The sequence below is a fragment of the Chenopodium quinoa genome, unplaced genomic scaffold (genome assembly GCF_001683475.1).
Source record: "Chenopodium quinoa cultivar QQ74 unplaced genomic scaffold, ASM168347v1, whole genome shotgun sequence".
NCBI classification, from domain to species: domain Eukaryota; kingdom Viridiplantae; phylum Streptophyta; class Magnoliopsida; order Caryophyllales; family Amaranthaceae; genus Chenopodium; species Chenopodium quinoa.
The window spans coordinates 1,741,616-1,764,704 of NW_018743448.1; the positions used below are offsets into that span (position 1 = coordinate 1,741,616).

Sequence of the window (23,089 nt, forward strand, 5' to 3'; positions counted from 1 at the left end):
TACGAGTATTAGAATATTTTTTGTTATTCGCAAGAAAGTAGGTGTGGCAGACATTGCATATAAATTAAGGGAAAATCGTCTGCGTTGGTTTGGGCATGTAAGACGGAGACCCGATGGTGCACCGGTGCAAAGAGTGGAAGAGTGGACCATGGAGGAGTTAAATGAGGGAGAGGGAGACCGAAAATGACTTGGTTGGAAGGAGTTACGAAGGATATGAAGTGTATGGATTTGCATGAAGATGAAGCATTGGATTGTAAGGGATGGAGGAGGAAGATTTATGTCGATAATTAGGCGGAATAATCAAATTTGGTTAAAATTAGCCAACCCTACTTATGAGATTAAGGTTTTGATTGATTGATTAATTGATTAAAATAAAAAACACCTAGGACGGCAACTCAACCCAAAGATATGGAACGTCACTGTAGACGTAGTTTATTTTATTTTATTAAAAAATAAGGGAGTCAAAGTCAAGAAAAAGGGGGCGTTACATATTATTATATATATGGACAAAGTCTTCAATTAAGGCTCCTACTATAAATATTCTGCGTAATATAGAAGAGATTTTATCAACTAATTAAACGACTTAACGTATCTCATTGATAATTTTTTGAGTAAAATTATTAATTGCCTACTTCATCTGTTTAATTTTCTCTTTATCTAGCTAATTAAGCCATAGCCATGGGAGTCAAGGTTTACGGGATCCCTCACTCAACTGCCACTCTTCGAGTTTTAGCCGCGGTTCATGAGAAGGAGCTTGAGTATGAATTGGTCCCCGTCGATTTGAGATCCGGTGCTCACAAGCAAGAACCTTTTATTTCCATCAACGTAAGTTTTAATTTATTAACTAGTGTGTGTCCTGGACGATACCCCGAATTGCTAGTTTGTACTTTGTAATTTTTTAATTTGATAATTATGTTCAATTATTTGTATAGTTAGTGTGTAATACAGGCGTTGCCTCGGATGTCACGATTTTTCTTACCTCATATGTATTTATTTTCTAATATTGTGAAAAACAAATAAATTAAATAACCTCTAATTTGAAAGGAATATATAATGTTAATTATATGAAATTTAAAACACTAATATAAGTTGGTTGAGATGTTTGAATAGTGACATGGTGTCATATACGTTGAAAAGTGCCACTTCCTTTAAAAGGAACGCCTTTTAATATATAGTATAAATATTAGCTTATAAATAAAATCGCTTGTCCATTTTATCAGAATACCGTTCTATTTTAAATTTGTTTAATTTAGTTAAGTTACATTACTTACTCGAAAGTGAGTGTACGTCTGCAATTAATTGCTACTCGTACATATTCACCATCTCATTCTATTTATGCGTAAAACATGGCTAGCATGTGTGGACATTAGGACTACGTTTTAAGATCGAGTTAAAATAGAAATAGTTGTTTGTAAGGATATCACACTATTGCAACTTATTAAGAATTTTGATAGTACTATTATTACCCACCAAAAAATAAAAAAAAATAAAAATAAAAAAAAGCTACTAATTGCATATGATACAAATATAGTATCGTAAAACACAAGTAATTAACAATGCAACTTTACTTTAAAAATTATTCATTAGAAAACGTGAAATATGCTTGATACATAATACTTCTTCCGTTCCAATAATATTGCAACAAGGATGAAATATGACTTAGAATACGTAATTTCATCCTTGTTGCAAATTGTTGCATAAGATTAAAAATTATAAAAAGTTGATATTGTATGAGTATTTTGTGAGACGAATCTAATTAACAAGATTCCTATATTTAATTTTACTTAACTTACAAATTATATAATACGATCAAACAAGAGTGATTAATAGTGCAAAAATCCAATTATTGCAATATTTTGTAGAACGGAGAAAGTAGACATTATCTTATAAGTGTGATCCACCAACTAATGGATGTGGAAAATATAAAATTAAGTATCAAGTATCACTATACATTATAGATCGAGTTAGATTAGTTTCTTTGCTAACAAATTTAATGTTTTTATTTTGTCTTGTAATTTCAGCCATTTGAACAAATTCCAGCTTTTGAAGATGGGGATCTAACGCTATTTGGTAAGCTAAGACACCTTAAACTAAATTTTAATTATCAAATGGTTCACTTAAATATTTAATGACCAAAAACACTAATATAAGAAGATCAAATTTACATTTACAATTTGATTGCCTCTTTTTTTTTTATTCAAAATGAATTAATTCAAAAATGACCTTAAACAGAATCAAGGGCAATTACAAAATATATTGCATACACCAACGAAGGCAAAGGAACCTCTCTTATATCAAAACAAGGAAAGGAAATGGCTGACTTAGCCGTGTGGATGGAGGTCGAGGCTCACCAATTTGATCCAGTGTCTACCAAACTCGCATGGGAGCTAGTTTACAAGGTTTTTTTCGGTATGGAAATTGACAATGCTATTGTCGAGGAGAACGAGGCCAAGTTGGCTAAGGTCCTTGATGTTTATGAGGTACGTTTGGCTATGTCCAAGTACCTAGCTGGTGACTCTTTCACTTTAGCGGATCTTCATCACTTGCCTGGACTTCAATACTTAAATGGTACAAAAGTGAAACATTTGTTTGATGAACGCCCTCACGTGAGTGCTTGGTGCAAGGATATCTTAGCTAGACCTGCTTGGGAAAAGGTTATGGCTTTGCAGAAACAAGCTCGAAACGATTGACGTTACCGCGATTTTTTTTAATCTTTTCCTTGTGATATAGTTGTTGTAATGTGTACCATGTTGAATTGTATGTTTGGTGTTTTACTTTGTGTGAGATTTTTTTTTTTCTCTCTTATAATAATAATAATAATAATAATAAAATATGAGTTTTAGCGTGGCCAATTTGAGAAGTGGAGTAGGAATGGGATCATATAAAAAATGTTGACCTTAGATGGAAGTTTTGTGCATTATAATCCTACACAAAGGTCTTGTACTGTGATTGACACTACAAGAAAACAGCTGGATTCCGACGAAAATTTTCCATCGAAACATAGGAAAATTCGTCGGAAAACGGCCTTCCGTCGGAATCAGTCTGTCGCAAAATCCTTTATAGGAAATTTTACGTTTTCCGAGGGAAATTCCGTCGAAAGCCAATTTTCCGACGGAATAAATTCTCTCGGAGCTGGTTTTGACTTTAAGCGAGATTCCGTCGCAATTTTCCGACGACAATTATTCTGTCGGAAAAAAACATTCCGACGGAAAATTCCGGAATCTTCTCCTCTTCCGACGGAATTTTCCGCTGGAAAGTACATGTTCCGACGGAAAATTCCGTCAGAAGAGGAGATGTTCCGACGGAAAAATCCATCGGAAGGGTAGACGGTTCAGACGAAATTTTCCGTCGGAAAAGGAGAAGATTCCAACGAATAATTCCGTCGGAAGAGGAGAAGATCCGATGAATAATTCCGTCGGAAAGTAAGAGCTTTCGACGGATTTTTCAGTCGGAATTAGTCTTGTTAATTTTAGCAAATTAAACGATTTAATTTGAATTTACCACTATTTGAAACTTATATCTCCTGCACCTAATTTAAGATAAATTTGAATTTATGATTTAATAACGGAAATATTTTAATATATTTATCTATAATAATGTATACATTGTGTGCAACTATACAACATAATCCAATCTAAGTAAATGTACATACTATATACACAAATTCTAAGCTACAACCGGAATACCCTGCCCTGCACCGCCGCTACCGGGTCGTTCGTGGGGTCTCGACGCTGATGTGGAATGTTGGAACATGGGTCGTTGCTGGAGAATCGACGCATCATCTCATCATACCTCTCTTGGTTTCTCCTTTGTCGAGCCTCCATCTCGACTTCCATTTGACTCCGAAGAGCTTGCACCCTCTGCTCCACCCTCTGTTCCAACTGATCCTGCATCTGGGAAAGAATGGAAGGCGTGTACTTCAGGGAACACTTGGAACCTAGACCCTTCCTACTGCCATAATATAGCTCTGCACTTTGGCCAAGTCCCTTCACACGACCCTTCTTGTTGCGACCACCTACAATTTCCCAGTACAACTCATTTAGACTCTTCCGAATCCCTTGGGTGCTTGCTTCTTCAACTTTCTTCTGGTAGGCCTCCTACAAGATACACATATGAAAAGGTGCACACAGATGTAAGTTAAAATAAGCTTTCTGAACAAAATAGAACCAAGTAAGGCCTATATGACCTATTCTTTGCCCATTTTCTACATTTCTTACCAAATGAACCATTTCTTTCTCATAACAGGTCTATTACAGGTAGTTTTAGGTGTGCATGCCTTGAAATCACAAAAAAAAAAAAAAAAAAAAAAAACCAACTCCCTAAGTTTTGGGAACCATTTGGACCAAATTCAACCAAGTGAGGCCTATATGACCTATTCTTTGCCCATTTTCTACATTTCTTACCAAATGAACCATTTCTTTCTCATAACGTGTCTATTATAGGTATTTTTAGGTGTGCATGCCTTGAAATCACAAAAAAAAACCAACTCCCTAAGTTTTGGGAACCATTTGGACCAAATTCAACCAAGTGAGGCCTATATGACCTATTCTTTGCCCATTTTCTACAATTCTTACCAAATAAATCATTTCTTTCCCATAACATGTCTATTATAGTTAGTTTTAGGTGTACATGCCTTGAAATCACAAAAAAAAAAAACAACTCCCTAAGTTTTGGGAACCATTTGGACCAAATTCATCCAAGTGAGGCCTATATGACCTTTTCTTTGCCCATTTTCTACATTTCTTACCAAATGAACCATTTTTTTTTCTCATAACATGTCTATTTTAGTTAGATTTTAGGTGTACAAGCCTTGAAATCACAAAAATGGGCCAACTACCTAAGTTTTGGGAACCATTTGGAAAGTAATTCATGAATCAATCAAATAAGTTCAAATCCTGAGTGTTATTGAAGTTATTACCGCAATATGCTGTTCTTTGGTATTGACTGGTACTGTGCCTTTCCCAGGCACTTCCTTGAAGTGCGTCTTCAGAAAAAGCTCATGAGCTGTTGGGAGCTGGCCTTTATTCTTCGCCGCCTTTGATTATACATGTAGAAAATTATAAACTTTAAATGTTAGAGCACCTTTACATAGTAATACACAATTCTCTTCTATTTTACCTGCCTATTCAACAAACTTACCATCCGTTTAGCATGTTTTACAGCTGACATCGAACCCTGATAGTAGGTAGCTTCAACCGCATTTTCCATTGAACTGCCCCTCTTGTTCTTCTTGTTTTGGGCCGACCTCTTCTTGTAAGTTGGATCAGTGGAAACAATATCCATTATTTTCTTGTGGACGTCCTCATTGAGCTAGCCTAGCTTGGCGCCTTTCTTCTTTTCAAAAGTGTGCTTCACTTCCTCGGTCAATTGAGGTGCCCATGTGAATTCTTTCTGCAAATAATAAACTTTAAAAGTCATATACTCAACGTCATCTCATACTTTTCATAAAACATGTATTAATTACGTTTAAAATAGCTTACGCTGAATAAGTTCCACCAGTGTTGCTTCGTTCCTTCATTTACCTCTCCATAATTCCTCCAAGGCTCTCGATAGTACCCGGTTAGCGTCCCGGAGACCGCATTCCTCACCTTGTTGTCGTCAAACCTACATTTAAAGACGAAACCACAAAGTTAGATGATCATCAACAAAAAGTATTATAAAACTTGTTAGAGATAATAAATAGGTTAATTTCTCAAAATTAAGAATATAAAACCAATTCATTGAATGTATGTACGTCCAGAGCACAGTAGGGTCTAATACCGGCAACTGTGAATGCTGCTGTGTCTGATCTCGTGATGGGCTGGAAGTGGACTCCTGAGTAGCACTCAAATCACGTGCATCCGCTTCCGCCATGTCTTCATCGGAGGAGTCAATCACCATTGTCTGTTTACGTTTATCTTTACCGCCCGCCATGATCACCTGAAATAGTTGTTAATAACATGACAACATAGTATAAGTTACCAGTGTAGTACAATGTAATAAAATTTCAGCGTAAAAGTAATGATTTATTATAAGACCAAGTCAATTTTTGATTTTACAATAACAAACAAATTCAACGAAGGAGAGTAACATATTCTCCTATTCATTAATGTCACCACTACTATCACTACTTGAAATCATCACTACTATCATCTAATAATACATCGATATCATCATCCTCGTCACTATCACTAGAGTTGATGCTAGATTCATCATCTTCATCGCTTGAGATAACAAAGCCATCGTCATCATCTTCATCATCATCATCTAGGACATAGTCTGGAATATCATTCGGTGGGCAAAGCGTTGCATGTACTTGTGGGGATGGTGCCTGCAAAAACTCTAAGTCCACCGGAGCATCAACCACTGATCTAGCCTATGTTTTAAAAACAGCCCACCATTGTACTCGATCCCGTTTCAGGCTAGGGTATGATGCGTAGTACACTTGAGTCACTTGGTAAGATAAAACAAAGGGATCGTACTTGGGGATTTCTTAGTATGATTCACTTCGACAAGCTTGTATTGTTCATGTATGTTCATTCCCCTACCACAATCCATCTAACTACACTTAAACAAAATAGTCTTGTACTCTTTTTCTGGACCATTGTAGACCAGTTCAATAATGTCGTCTAAAATGCCGAAGTACTCTCCACCATCCTCACTTGATACACACACGCCATAATTCATCGTAGATTTGTGCTTGCCATGGGCATGTGTATGGAAATTAAAGCCACCGACAAAAATCTGCTTCCAAGTTCGAACACGCTTGAAAGGGTGCATGCACAATGCTCGCAGCACATCCGAATTTGGTTCCTCTTCAACAACCTATCGACGTTTTGAATATAACCGTCACACTTCCCTAATTGAGTAAATTGAATAGCAAGGAATAGAAAATCATAATTATGTCACGGTTAGACAGTTTATATCACCTTGCGATGAAACCAATCAGAGAATTCAGCTTCGCATTTCTCCATTACTTCTTCTCTACGCAGATAAGGTCGAGTACAAAGAATGTAGTCCTCGAACTTCCTACAAGGCCAAAAATAATGTAAATCAACATTGTAATCATTTTAGTTGTTCATAGCTTTGAACACACTTCATTCCTAAACATATTATACCTTTCGTATTCACCAAGAATGCCGGTGTTTCGTAACATGAACAAATGAGCGCACTCGAGTTCTTTTTCATCTAAAAACCGAGTTTTGCCCTCATTTGACACATGACCGCTATCCTCCGTGAACAACTCTGGAATTTCAGCGTCGTCCACTGTGGAGTCCACGTCGGCATTCACATTTTGACCGAGATCTCGTGTTTTAGTGTCAACTGTCGCCTGAAAGTAGTTACAGCATAAGTTTGCTATCTCTTCGGTGAGATAAGCATTGCAAATGGATCCTTGAACCTTCAACTCGAGCCTTGTTTCCAATTTTTTCGTTTCAAATGATTGAGGAACCTGCAATCATAGTTATGTATATGTATAAACACGACATGACATTGAATTTGATGTAAGAAATAAGATGTGCATGGGTCTTTGATTTACCTTTCGAACGGATACATCCATCTATATTGAACAGAACCACTTAACTTCCCCTCATATGGCAAATGAATAGGTAAATGCTCCATGGAGTTAAAGAATGCATGGGGGAAGACCTTCTCAAGCTTGCACAGGATCTCAGCTATGTTTTTCTCCAATCGCTCCATGTCACTAACTGATGTTGTATAGCAACACAAATCGCGAAAGAATTGGCTGATCTCTGTTATTGCATTCCAAATATGGCAAGGGAGCTATTCCCTCAGAGCAGTAGGCAACAACCTTTCCATGAACACGTGACAGTCATGGCTTGTCATTCCGTGTAGCTTACATGCTTGCATATCTACGCATCTGCTCAAATTAGAGGTGTAACCATCGAGAAATCGCAGCTGTTTAACCCACTCACACAAAAATTTTCTCTGAGCCTTGTCAAGAGCGAATGGAGCCCTTGGCATGAACTCTTTTCCTCTATCATCCTCCTGAAGATGAAGCTGCGGACGTTTACAATATTTGGCAATGTCATTTCGAGCGGATGGCGTGTCACACGTATGCTTTTTCACATCCATTACTGTGTGAATTAACTGATCAAAGAAGTTATTTTCAATGTGCATGACATCTAAGTTGTGACGAATAAGTAGATGCTTCCAATATGGAAGCTCCCACAGTATGCTTTGCTTGAACCACCCCTTATTTTCTTTTTTGAGGCGTTGAAGTGACTCGGGTCCATCTGTAGCCCTCGGAAGGTCTTTCACACATTCCCATAGCTCCTCTCCTGACCTAATGTGTGGAGGTGTACCCTTTTCAACTTTGTTTTTGCAGAATGCATTTCTACTATTCCGAAAAGGGTGATCTGTCGAAAGGAACTGGCGGTGGCAATCAAACCAAGAAACCTTACAACCATGTTCAAGCCAAAATGCTTTGCTTTTCTCCATGCAATATGGACAAGCTTTCTTACTAGATGTGGCCCAACCGGACAACATACCATAAGCCGGGAAGTCACTAACGGTCCATAGGATGGCTGCTCGAAGATTGAAATTTTGGTTCATCGAAATATCATATGTATGCGCGCCAACTTCCCATAAGTGTTTCAACTCCTCTATCAACGGTTGCATGTACACATCCAAGTTGCCCTTAGGGTTTTTAAGACTAGGAAAGAGCAACGAAAGGAACATAAATTGTCTTTTCATACACATGGAGGGAGGCAAGTTGTAAGGGGTCAAAATGACAGGTCAACAAAAATATTGTCCCCCAAACTTGCTATGAGGAGCAAAACCATCTGTACACAAGCCAAGCCGAACATTACGAGGCTCGGAGGCAAACTCTGGAAAGTAACTATCGAGGTGTTTCCAAGCTTCACTATCACTAGGGTGTACCATTGTGCCTTGAACTCAAGGATTTTTTGAATGCCATGTCATTTCCTCCGAAATGTTCTTGGTTGTAAAGAGCCTTTGCAACCTGGGTGTGATCGGGAAATAAAACAAAACGTTCAAAGGCACTAGGCTACCCTTGGAAGTCTGCTTGTATCGGTCGCTGCCACACGCCTTACATGTAGACAGCTGAGCATCATCCTTCCAAAACAACATACATCCTTTCGGGCATGCGTGAATCCTTTCATGAGGCAGTTCCAAGCCCTTCACAATCTTCTTCACCTCATAAAATGTGTCGGCCATATGGTTGTTGTTAGGAATTGCTTTACTGAGCAAAGAAACAAACCCATCAACACATCTATGGGGCAGATTATACTCGCACTTTAGACTAGTGATTCTAGCAGCCATCTCTAACACAGACAACGAACTCCCTTTGTATAATGGCCTTTCATAAGCCTTCAACAAATCCAGAAAATGCTTAGCTTGTGCATTAGGATCCTCCTCTAATGAAACACTAGCCTGCTCGGAATTCCCTTGATCGTGACTATGACCAAAAGCATCGAAAACCATTTCACGATATTCATTAAACCGCTGTTCAGGAACTCTTGGAAACCCTTCCCCGTGACACACCCAATCATAGTAATTAGGTATAAAATCCGTGCGAAACAGATGAATTTTAACCGTTTTTGGATCCCAAAGCCGTTTGTTCTTACATTTAGCACATGAGATTTGAAATGCTTCCAAAGGGTCCTTATCACTCCAACCTAACCCATCCTTGTACGTTTAATCTCACTAGTGAATGTAAGCCAGGTTTTCAATTCTATGGAAAATCCGCCAGCATTTCCCTACAGTTCTCCAAGTACACGATGTAGGCGATTAAACACACCTACATATGTACCCAGAGAACATTGTAGAGAAATGAAAAGGCAGGATTTTCCCTAGAATCAATAACAAGGCATACATTCACCACCTAACTGAGAATAAGCGTACAAGGACAGTCCCAACCGGGGTCTATTCAAGACATACTCCTAATGTGTGTGCCTTGAACGGGTATCTAGGCAAATAATTATGAAAATGATTCATTTACAAAATATATAAAGTAAAGGACACATGCATTATACTAAACAAATATATATCATAATTAAACTAAACTAAACAAATAAATGAGCACAATTATTAAGTATTATATTAAACATTATATCAAAAAAAAATATTAAACTAAATAAACTAACATACACTATATTAAACTAAACTAAACTAAACTAACATACATTATTATATTAAACTAAACCAAACTAAACTAACATATTATAACACAACAATTAAAAAGTAAACTTAAATAAACTAAACTAAACTAACATATCATAATACAACACATTCATTTCAAATATTTCAACATATTAAAATGTAAATACAACAAATTGTATACACTACACTAAAAACAATAATAAACTAACATATATCTAAATACAATTAGTCACTAACATGCCAAGTATAAACTAAACTAAGAATTTTAGGGTTTATATAGTCTCTAACCTGTAGATTTGCACTTGTTATTGACAATCAAACCAAGTAACTCTACAAATCCTACGAAGAATTCAAATTAATAACTTAATTCCTGTTTATGCTGTCAATTTTTATAAAAAAATAAAAAACAAAAAAAAGGGGGGCAAGACTAACTGGGGCTGCAGAACAACGGTAGGCTAGTGGTGGTTCGGGTCGCAGATCGGCGGGAGGCTGGTGGTGGTCCTGGTGGCTGAGCTCAGGTCAGTTTTTAACTACAAAGAAAAAAAAATGGCTTAGAAACTTATCGACCGATAGCGTTGGAGTCACAAGGCGACGGCGGAGTCATGGCTCGTGGTTGTGGTGAAATCCGGTGGTGGCTGTTGACATGGTGGTGGTTAGGATTTCACGAAAAAAAATGACAAAGAAACTTACCGGACGGCGGCGTTGGATCAGTAGGGGACGGCGGCTTCACGGCTAGTGGTTGTGGTGAAACCCGGTGGTGGCTGTTGACATGGTGGTAGTTAGGGTTTTGACGATAAAATTTGATTAAAAAAAAATTAACTACACTTACCAATGGTGGCGGCGTAGTTGAGGCGGCTCGGTGGTGGTCAGCGGAACAAAGAGACTCGCCGGCCGGAATTCTACCTTTCTCTCTCTTCCTCTTTCTCTATCTCTTCCTTTCTCTCTCTTCGTATTTCTGAATCTGGGTGTTGAGATGCATTGACTTTTTTTTTAATTTTGTTATTAGTTTCGACGGAATTATTTCCCTCGGAATTTACAGATTCTGACGGAATATTCCGTCGGAAGCAGTAAATTCCTGAGGGAAAAAAATCCGTCGGGATAATTCCGAGGGATTTTCCGCACCAACTTACCTTTTCCGGCGGAATTTTCTGACAGACCCAAATTCCATTGGAAAATTCAAAATTTCCGACCGAAATTACGTCCGTTGGAACAATTCTGTTGGAAAACGGCCTTTTTCTAGTAGTGTGATCTTCTATGCTTTCAATTATTTGTTTTAATTGGATTCTTATAAGACTGATACACTATGTCATGTTTGGGAAAACAATAATCATAGATTCATAGTATTATGAATTACTGTGTGGCCAATGGTAAAAATTAATCCATGTTATATAAAGGAAAAAATAAAACATATGAACATTCATATTTGCTATATTAATCATATGAGATATGCACTAATCATATGAAATATTAATCTAGTCATTTATAAGAATCCATAAGCAATAGCACAATATTTATTTGTTAAACATTTAAATTCACTTTTTTACACAAGGAATTCACTATTTGAGCTGTAAAATGAGCAACACACTATTTAAAAAAATTCCGTATTTTTAATTGATGAAATTTTGAGTTCAATTGAATTTCATGGTATGACTTTCGTTTTCTCTAAGCTGTATTATTGAAATTCAAAAGGGAAAAAATATAAGAGAAAACTTAATTCGAGTTAATTAATGAGAAAGAGAGGAAAGACATATGAGAGCCGAAAGAAATGTAGTGATGTTTCTATATTAGACCGAGTGGGTATGGAATAAGGAAAGAGAAGATATATATATATATATATATATATATATATATATATATATATATATGTATATATATGATTAATCAGAAGCTCATAATTATGAATAGAACTAGGTTAAGGATTTATCAACGTTTTAATATCGACACAAACTTGAATCCGACTCGACATGACCCATTTGACAGCCCTTATTAGCAAAGGATCTAAAAAATCAATTAACATTTTGAGGGGCGAAATTGTCTCAACATTGTATATAAAGAATTGCTTATTGATATGTTGTGGGTTTTATAGATTGGAGATTATGATAGATTCGAAACATTTCTTATGTGCGTTTAAATCTACATTCAAAATAGAAATCGATGAATAATATACATCTTTGTTTATCTTCTCATCAAACTCAATCCTATTTCTTATCCATTAATTTTATTTTTCATTTTTGTGGCTCATAATGAGATGATCAATTCATGTTACTCTTTCAATTCATTGGTTCTTATAAGTTTTATTCCAATCTATTTCTGACTGTATTTGCTAAGTGAACTTTTGATTTCAAATTAATTCAAACCTCAATTTCAAATTAGAAAATCATGTAAGCAAATAAATTAAATTGTTTGAAAGAATGTTGTAATTGATTTGTAAGAGAATACATTGAGTTGGCTATAGTTTCTTAGAAATACATTGGACTATGAAAGTGCTTATTTATAGCCTTCAATTCACCTCAATGGTTAGAATCTTCTGAATTCTAGAACTTCTAATCTCATGATCGATGAAATCTCGACACATGGATTAGAGGTTCTTACAAGCTTTCATTCGACTTCTGTATAACCAGTTTTTAGACAATTCCTAAAATCTTAACTAGAACCATCTACACAAACTATTTAATTGCCAAATATTTATTTAATGTCAACATGTTTGTAAGTCAATTATTGATATTTTCGATCATCACTAGCTAATCAAGATTAATTTATCGGTAAGACATCATTATAATACCATACTAGGTCTCGTGCTATATACGGTAATTTCACTACATTTAATCAACAAAAAAAAAAGTGTATTAAAAATAACATAGACAAAATACAACTATAATGTATTTATTATCTTCTTATTTTGCGTATATAATGAAATGAAACATGAAATATCACGAAAGAGTTGAATAGACAAATGAGTATATTAAAACTACATGTTAGATCATACGAGCGTTTTAAAAATTCATTGATGAATTAGTATTAATTTTCTTTTTATTAACCAAATTTAAAATTATGTTTTACACCTAATGCACAAGAATAATAACCCTGATTTAATAATATTTGGTCCATTTTTTTCCTAGAATATAATAATATATAAAAGTATTGAAGATACAAATAAAAAAGAATGAAATTTTAATTAATCAAATTTTCTTATATGATTATATGCATAGATAAAGTATTTATAATTTTACGCTATGTTGTTAAACTCTCTCCATTTTACTATGTTATTTGTATTTGTATTAGAATTAGGCGAGAAACCAATTAAAGTATTAAGAAATGAAATTCCCGTTTAATAATAATAATAATAATAATAATAATAATAATAATAATAATAATAATAATAATAATAATAATAATAATAATAATACGAAGTAATAGTAATAATAGTATAAGTTCAGTAAAAATAAGTTTAATTTAGTAAAAATAATTTCATTTCAGCAAAAATAAGTTCAATGCAGTAAAATCAGTAACTTTAAAGAAAAAATATAATATACTACCCCCGTTTCATATTTTTTGCAACTTTGAGGTATTATTTGTGAGATATAAAATATTCTAAACGGAGGTAGTAAAAGAAAATCAGTAAAAGATATTTTAGCTCAGCAAAAATAATTTCAGTTCAGTAATATTAATTTCATTTCAGCAAAAATAATTTTAGTTTAGTAAAAATAATTTCAATTCAACAAAAATGAGATAAAGTGAACGGAACCTTACTCGTATCTTTATTATCAACCCGAAGATATAAATTTGTACGTCATTATAGACGTAAGACTCCGCTACGTCATTATAGAAAAGTCAAACTAAAACATGCTACTACAGGTTATATAATATTGAAAAAGAAAAAGAAGACAAAGAATAACACACAAACAAAGGAAACAAACGTTACGTGGAGACTTCTAGACACTCATAACTACAACGAGAGAAAGTTTGGCCCACCACTTGGGAAAATAGTAGGAAAGTAAGGGTAAAATAGTAATTTTCAGGGATTTTGTTTACCCAAAATATAAATAAAATAGAAAGTTGCACATAATTTTGAGCGGACAAAAATGGCAAAAGTTGCAATTAAAAAAAACCGGAGGGAGTATAAACATTCTATTTTGTGATTACACATTCACTAGACGAAAATAAAAAATTTGGCACCGGTTCAAATCCCCCCTAAGGCACCGGTTTTGAACCGTTGGGGATTTGAGGGTTGCCAAATCCTAAAAAATTTGGCACCGGTTAATCGGTGCCAACTACATTGAAATTATTTTAAAAAAAACTGGCGCCATTAGGTTGGCACCGGTTAACCGGTGCCAACTACATTGAGTTAGCACCGGTTAACCGGTGCCAACTATAATGGCGCCAGTTTTTTTTTTTTTAATAATTTCAATGTAGTTGGCACCGATTTTAAGCATGAACCGGTGCCATTGACTTGGTTTCTTTTTTTTTTCCCGGAAATAATATATATTAATATTTATACTAATACCTGCACATAATACGCATGAGATCCTGCACATAATACCGATAATTAATAATAATAATAATAATTATTATTATTATTAATTTTCTTAATAATAATAGTTATTATTATTATTAATTTAAATAATAATAATAATTATTATTAATTTTAATAATAATAATAATTATTATTAATATAATATTAATAATAAATAGTATTATTAATATATTAATATTAACAACAATTGAAAATAATAACAAGGACATAAATATTGATAACAATCCCAAAATATGATATTAATTACAAAATTGTGTCATAACTACAAACAAACAAAATTAATTAGTAATAATGTAGTACACTAAGCTTGTTAAAACAAAAATAAATGATATTTACAAATTAAATGTGATGTAGGCCGCCAACATGTCTCGAATTACATTGAGTTCCTCGCTCGTGAACGAATTTCCCGTTTGTCCATTGCAAAACTTGGAATAAATACACAAAACGTAAGTTAGTAGGAGTGAACTCATAAATAGTCATAACATGTCAATATTACTTAGTTATTGGTGGCCAAGGCTTGAAATTAAAAGAAAACAACAATTAAGGGGTTGTAGAACGCATTTTCAACCAAAATGGCCTGAGTAAGGCCATTTTCACTACAAGGATGACTATTTACTGCAATTCTTGTCAAGTAACCTCATAAATAGTCGTAACATGACTTTATCACTTATTTATAGGTGGCCAAGGCTTGAAATTAAAAGAAAACAGCAATTAAGGGGTTGTAGAACACATTTTCAACCAAAATGGCCTGAGTAAGGCCATTTTCACTACAAGGATGCCTATTTACTACAATTCTTGTCAAGTGAACTCATAAATAGTCATAAGATGTCAATATCACTTAGTTATAGGTGGCCAAGGCTTGAAATTAAAAGAAAATAGCAATTAAGGGGTTTTAGAACGCATTTTCAACCAAAATGGCCCGAGTAAGGCCATTTCCACTACAAGGATGCCTATTTCCTACAATTCTTGTCTAGTGAACTCATAAATAGTCATAACATGTCAATATTACTTAGTTATTGGTGTCCAAGGCTTGAAATTAAAAGAAAACAACAATTAAGGGGTTGTAGAACGCATTTTCAACCAAAATGGCCCGAGTAAGGCCATTTTCACTACAAGGATGCCTATTTCCTACAATTCTTGTCAAGTGACCTCATAAATATTCATAACATGTCTTTATCACTTATTTATAGGTGTCCAAGGCTTGAAATTAAAAGAAAATAGCAATTAAGGGGTTTTAGAACGCAGTTTCAACCAAAATGGCCCGAGTAAGGCCATTTTCACTACAAGGATGCCTATTTCCTACAATTCTTGTCTAGTGAACTCATAAATAGTCATAAGATGTCAATATCACTTAGTTATTGGTGGTCAAGGCTTGAAATTAAAGGAAAACAACAATTAAGGGGTTATAGAACGCATTTTCAACCAAAATGGCCCGAGTAAGGCCATTTTCACTACAAGGATGCCTATTTCCTACAATTCTTGTCAAGTGACCTCATAAATAGTCATAACATGTCTTTTTCACTTATTTATAGGTGGCCAAGGCTTGAAATTAAAAGAAAACAGCAATTAAGGGGTTGTAGAACGCATTTTCAACCAAAATGGCCCGAGTAAGGCCATTTTCACTACAAGGATGCCTATTTCCTACAATTCATGTCAAGTGACCTCATAAATATTCATAACATGTCTTTATCACTTATTTATAGGTGTCCAAGGCTTGAAATTAAAAGAAAATAGCAATTAAGGGGTTTTAGAACGCATTTTCAACCAAAATGGCCCGAGTAAGGCCATTTTCACTACAAGGATGCCTATTTCCTACAATTCTTGTCTAGTGAACTCATAAATAGTCATAAGATGTCAATATCACTTAGTTATTGGTGGCCAAGGCTTGAAATTAAAGGAAAACAACAATTAAGGGGTTATAGAACGCATTTTCAACCAAAATGGCCCGAGTAAGGCCATTTTCACTACAAGGATGCCTATTTCCTACAATTCTTGTCAAGTGACCTCATAAATAGTCATAACATGTCTTTTTAACTTATTTATAGGTGTCCAAGGCTTGAAATTAAAAGAAAACAGCAATTAAGGGGTTGTAGAACGCATTTTCAACCAAAATGGCCCGAGTAAGGCCATTTTCACTACAAGGATGCCTATTTCCTACAATTCTTGTCAAGTGACCTCATAAATAGTCATAACATGTCTTTATCACTTATTTATAGGTGTCCAAGGCTTGAAATTAAAAGAAAACTGCAATTAAGAGGTTGTAGAACGCATTTTCAACCAAAATGGCCCGAGTAAGGCCATTTTCCCTACAAGGATGTCTATTTCCTACAATTCTTGTCAAGTGAACTCATAAATAGTCATAAAATGTCAATATCACTTAGTTATAGGTGGCCAAGGATTGTAATTAAAAGAAAATAGCAATTAAGAGGTTTTAGAACGCATTTTCAACCAAAATGGCCCGAGTAAGGCCATTTTCACTACAAGGATGCCTATTTCCTACAATTCTTGTCTAGTGAACTCATAAATAGTCATAAGATATCAATATCACTTAGTTATTGGTGGCCAAGGCTTGAAATTAAAAGAAAACAACAATTAAGGGGTTATAGAACGCATTTTCAACCAAAATGGCCCGAGTAAGGCCATTTTCACTACAAGGATGCCTATTTCCTACAATTCTTGTCAAGTGACCTCATAAATAGTTATAACATGTCTTTATCACTTATTTATAGGTGGCCAAGGCTTGAAATTAAAAGAAAACAGCAATTAAGGGGTTGTAGAACGCATTTTCAACCAAAATGGCCCGAGTAAGGCCATTTTCACTACAAGGATGCCTATTTCCTACAATTCTTGTCAAGTGACCTCATAAATAGTCATAACATGTCTTTATCACTTATTTATAGGTGTCCAAGGCTTGAAATTAAAAGAAAACAGCAATTAAGAGGTTGTAGAACGCATTTTCAACCAAAATGGCCCGAGTAAGGCCATTTTCCCTACAAGGATGCCTATTTCCTACAATTCTTGTCAAGTGAACTCATAAATAGTCATAACATGTCAATATCACTTAGTTATAGGTGGCCAAGGATTGTAATTAAAAGAAAATAGCAATTAAGAGGTTTTAGAACGCATTTTCAACCAAAATGGCCCGTGTAAGGCCATTTTCACTACAAGGATGCCTATTTCCTACAATTCTTGTCTAGTGAACTCATAAATAGTCATAAGATGTCAATATCACTTAGTTATTGGTGGCCAAGGCTTGAAATTAAAAGAAAATAGCAATTAAGGGGTTTTAGAACGCATTTTCAACCAAGATGGCATACCTCTTCAAGTTGTTGTGTGTCTGTACAATGACTCATCACTATGTCATACATGAATCTCATCACGTATAGGCCACAATCAACTCCGTTTTCTTGTTGTGCGCACTAGCATGAGGAACAAAATGGCACATGAATCACAATGCATAGCAAATTAGCCACATCTTACGCATTATATATTAAGAATATCACAACATTATGTGGCATTACCTTGGGTGCTTTCCATGTAGGACCTCGAGGAGCTCGAGGATTTATCTTCTTCATAACACTACATAGAAAAGTAAGTTCAAATTTGATTAGTATAATTAATACATATGAGTTAGGTTATGATAATCAATAACAAGAATTGAAACAAACAAGATATTTACTTTTGCAGTATGGACCTCACGAGGCGCTTTCTTGGTTGAGGTAAACGAGCAGAATCAAAGAAGAAGATTGTGTTACTGGAAACACAAATCACCAGTAGGGTCCAATGAGAACTACACACGAGACAAACAAATAAATATTTAGACTAGTACAGCATATAAACACACAAAACAAATGAATTTGACAATCATAATCAGACGTACTCCTCATAATATGGGACGAATATAAACTTGTCTCTCGCAGTCACTGATTCCTTGATAGCCCGTTCAGCATAGTACAACACATCAGCGGAGTTGCCTAAGATTCTAGCAGTGGACATCTGCTCAGGGCATAACCACCCAATTTGACACGGAGATTCAAGCTCCCATATTTGCTCCTGGAGTGCTATGCATGCATGATAATAGAATGTTAATCGAAAACCAAACGACAATCACCACTAAACTGAATAGGCTAAATAGAGTACTAGTTGAATTACCTCATGCATATTTGAAGAAGGGAAATGTTAAGCATTGCACCACTTAGAAATTCCTTCACATCTTCTTTGAATAGCCATGCGGTTGCATCATCATCGTAGTGGAACATTTCCTTAGGTAGTGGAACTTCAATGGGGCTATCACTAGGCAACACACAAACACGGTTGTGCAGATAAGTTAACTCCTTAGAGAGCGATTGAAGCACCGTGTCTTCAACTAGTGGAGTAGCTTGCATAGCTGAACCTCGCGAAGAGCTCTTGTTCGGCGCTTTTCCACTCATCGACCCATGTTCACTCCTCTTCTTTGACATCGGTCGATCAATGCTCTTTTGCCTCTCCACCCTCTTCTTTGAAGTTTGGCTTTTCCTCGATGACTAATAAGACAAATTACAGCACACAAATGGTTAAAAAAGAATTTCTACCAACTCTTGGGATTAAAATCGGGTATAGAGTAAAGCATGAACTCTAAATGTAAATTACCTGGGTCGTAAACCGTATCCAAGCACATGGCCATTGCACAAAACTACCTTTGGATGCCCAAAGTGTAGTGAACTCATCCTCCTCTACGGGCACAGGTATTAGGATGTCCTCGAACCCGGCCACCACAGAATTGATCCCAACCGAATAGTGCTCTGGCCGAAGCGATCGCAAATGGACCGTACCTTGTTCGGCCGGTTGAGCACTTCCATACGCAACCAAGTTCAAGGCTCCACTGTATGAATCGCTCAGGTGAAGAAGTTCACAACGGGTCTCTTCCTACACCAATTAGGAAGATCAATAGCAGTTCAATAGCAACACATCATTAGCAACTCAACCGCAACAACATACAACACAAAACAACGCAAAAACCTCACAACATAACAAACTTCACAAATTCACAGCTGAATCAATGAACCAATATCACCATCCAAAGAAATAAATACACAACTCACCTGTAGAACCGGAAAGTCATGAGGTGTTGGATTTTCAAGCTCCCTCAAGTACGCATGTGCAGGATTACCAACCTGCAATAGTGTATTGATAGTATGGACCTAATTAGAACCTACGTAACTCAGCAAGTCAAAATACTTATAGATGTCAATATCACTTAATCATGTACCTCCTCGTCTGCATGTATCTCATCTTCTCCTTGTTTTCGTGGGTAACTACAAGAGTCGACCGGTGTAGTCGAGGAGAAAGGCAAGCTCGGCAAGTTCATTTGCTTTGCCCATGCATTGAACTCTTCTCGCATCTCGTTGCGCACTTGTTCCTTAATTGATGCCACCGTAGCGTCCAAGTTGACCGGTGAGTTCACACTTGCCCGAGATCTTCCTGATTTGGTATATTCCGGACCCATCACCTTCTCCCATCCTAGCAAGCTCCCCCCCCCCGCACCCAAAACGCGTCCTGGATGGTAGGGCATTCCCAAAGCCAAGGTGAAAGGGTCCTTCTCCACTGTTGGGACGAGCTTGCCTTCAACAAGCTCTCCAGTGTACTCAAGCTGTAGCAAAAGCAAAAAGGCAACATCAAGTTAGTGTTTATGTAAAGTGATATATGTACAACAGATTCATGCAGTTCACAATTCATAGTTGCTTACAAGTTTATCTGCCATTTCTTTTGTTTCCGGAGCCATGATGGACCATTTACCGGTTTTCTTGTCACGAGAATGCAAAGAACAGAAGAAATCTCCAGCACGACTCACCAAAGTACTGGTCGTGGAGTCAGAGGGCACAGTGGAGGACCCTAGTAGCGAAGTGGGGTATACTCCCTCACTTACCCACGTCTCCCTCCATTCATCATACGTCATACACCCCATACAATGGTAGTATTGCTTCTGCAATGCATTCTTGGAATTCTGCTCTCTTATTTCCTACATAATTAGACATATTAGTTTCAAAACTACCAACATATATTAAATATATTTTACAATTGTCATCAGAGTTACTTGAACTTATAATTGCTTCTTTTTTGCTTTTTTGAAGAACGAAAGCATCCCAATCTTCCTTTGATACACTAGGCCATATTTTCCATGGGAGTTTCTCTTCATCAATGACTTCTTCATCCATGCCACCTTCTTTCTTGTTCTTTGGTTTTCTCACAAGCTTCTTTGTGATAAACCGACGAACTAAGGTGATCTTGAAGCCTCTGAATCTTGCCGCAAGTAAGGATTCAAACACCCTTCGCTTGGCGTACTCATTTGTAATGTTAAATAGACTCTGCAAGTACAAATAACAATCATTATTAGTTTTCCCATTTAATAATAATAAAATGAAGGAATTTGTAAATGTGCAAAAAAAACACTTACCCTAGTATCATTCCAAAACGTGTCAATCAAGCCTGTAGGTACTTCGCTCAAACGAAGAGTAATGGGAATTTTGCGCGCACAAATCCCAACTTGAACAGCATACTGACGACGCCATTTGCCTGTAGGTTGTCCTACCCTGTCATACTCCAAGACCATTGGACCGACAGGTTTCTTGAAACTTGTAGTCGGACCCCTCAGCTTTTTCTGCGCTGGTCTCTTCACCCCCCCTCCACTTTGATCCTCGCCGAACGACTCAAACATTGCATTCTCGATAGGAAGCGCTTGTTCAGCTGCAATTTCAAACTCATCAAGCATACGATCCAAAACATCTTGAGCCTGATCTTCTGCCTCACCCAAATCAGGCTCCTTGTTCACATCATACATCTCGTCCCCATCATCAGATGAATCATCACCGTCGTCTTGTACATCCTCGACTACAATACGGTACTGATCGTCCGCCATGAGATGTAAAAACCTGTCATTACAAACATAACACGTTATTAGTTGTAATATAAATAAATTGGTACTATAAACTTATAATCAAATATAAATTGCTGAATTATAATACAAATTAATATAGAAAATGGGGAACTAAGTTACTTCATTCATTTACAAGAAAATAAGAAATATGGGCAAGTAAGTTAGCAAATTCATTCATTTTCACCTAAAAATGTGATTTATTAATACTTTCGACGCCTACAATTTCAAACTAACAAAAAATAGTACCTCCATCTAATATTCCTTCGTCGTGGTCTGATCGCATGTAATTGGCTTGGTCGTCTATCTCATTTGGTACAACAGGTCTAGGAACAACGAAAGGTGCCGAGTCATCAAACGCATCATATTCTTCCTCATCCTCGACATCTCCAACGCCAAGGATTCTTCTTTTGTCGGCTAGCACAATACACCATTTTGAGTCGGCTGGGTCACTTACGTAAAACACTTGCTTTGCTCGAGATGGACACATGAGCTTCTTAGCGTAATAGTAAGACTTAGGAATTTCATTCCCGTCAGGCAACATCTCACTTAACACGCTCAACAAAGAAGTAAAACTACTATCCGTCCACCCATGCTTCGACTTAATGTTAAAAAGTGTTAGCACGGCGGATAGTTTAGAGTATTTTTTGCACCCAGGATACAAAGGCTTTTTAGAAGCCTCCGATAATGACTCAAACACGTTCCCTTCAAAACCACGCATCATCTCATCCACCCCTTCATCCTCGAACTCATCCACATGATCATCCTCAAATCCATCCTCAGCACCATGATCAACAATATGTTCATCATTATTCTTGTACTCCTCATCCACACAAATGTCATTGCTTCTATCATCATGCACATCATTCCCAATAACATCCCCACTGTATTCTCCTTCTTCACCGTGCCAAATCCACACATGGTATTTAAGCCTAAACCCACGACAAACTACATGATCTCTAATGATAGCAACACTATTGACCACCTTCACATTATTACAATCAACACAAGGACAATAGAGGCAATCGAAACCCATTCTGCGCTTGTAAGATGAAGCCCTCTCGCAAAACTCTTGAACCCCATTAAAGAATTCCAATGTATCACGTCTACCATACATCCAGCCACGATCCTTCTCCATTAGGTAAATTGTCCATGGCAACATATTACGAATCATGTATAATTGCTACCATCTATTATATATGTAAATCAAATTCAAACATACAACATGCATATAACATTCATATAGATATAAAAATGCATATATGCTTCCAAAGAGTCCTTATCACTCCAACCTAACCCATCCTTGAACGTTTCCTCTCACTAGTGAATGTATGTCGAATTTCCAATTTTAAGGAATATCCGGCAGCATTTCCCCCCAGTTCTCCAAGTACACGATGTAGGTAATAAGTTACCCACATATGTACCCAGAGAACATGGTGTTCGAGGAAATGGTAAGTCAAGATGTTCCTTAAAATCGAAAAAAATAGACATACATTCACCACCTAAGTGAGAGTAAACGTTCA

At 36.2% G+C, this 23,089-nt stretch overlaps 2 protein-coding genes across 2 annotated transcripts; one reads left to right on the plus strand and one right to left on the minus strand.

Moving 5' to 3' along the window:
* Positions 1–560: 560 nt before the first annotated feature.
* LOC110739264 (glutathione S-transferase-like) lies at positions 561–2,889 on the plus strand. Its single transcript, XM_021919730.1, has 3 exons — positions 561–825; positions 2,022–2,070; positions 2,233–2,889. Exons 1-3 carry the CDS (start codon positions 679–681, stop codon positions 2,688–2,690), a joined length of 654 nt encoding a protein of 217 aa, XP_021775422.1. The 5' UTR covers positions 561–678; the 3' UTR covers positions 2,691–2,889.
* A 4,872-nt stretch (positions 2,890–7,761) lies between these two features.
* Positions 7,762–9,444, minus strand: LOC110739336. Its single transcript, XM_021919802.1, has 3 exons — positions 9,049–9,444; positions 8,871–8,962; positions 7,762–8,653 (listed from the first exon to the last, which is right to left on the minus strand). Exons 1-3 carry the CDS (start codon positions 9,442–9,444, stop codon positions 7,762–7,764), a joined length of 1,380 nt encoding a protein of 459 aa, XP_021775494.1.
* Positions 9,445–23,089: the final 13,645 nt, after the last annotated feature.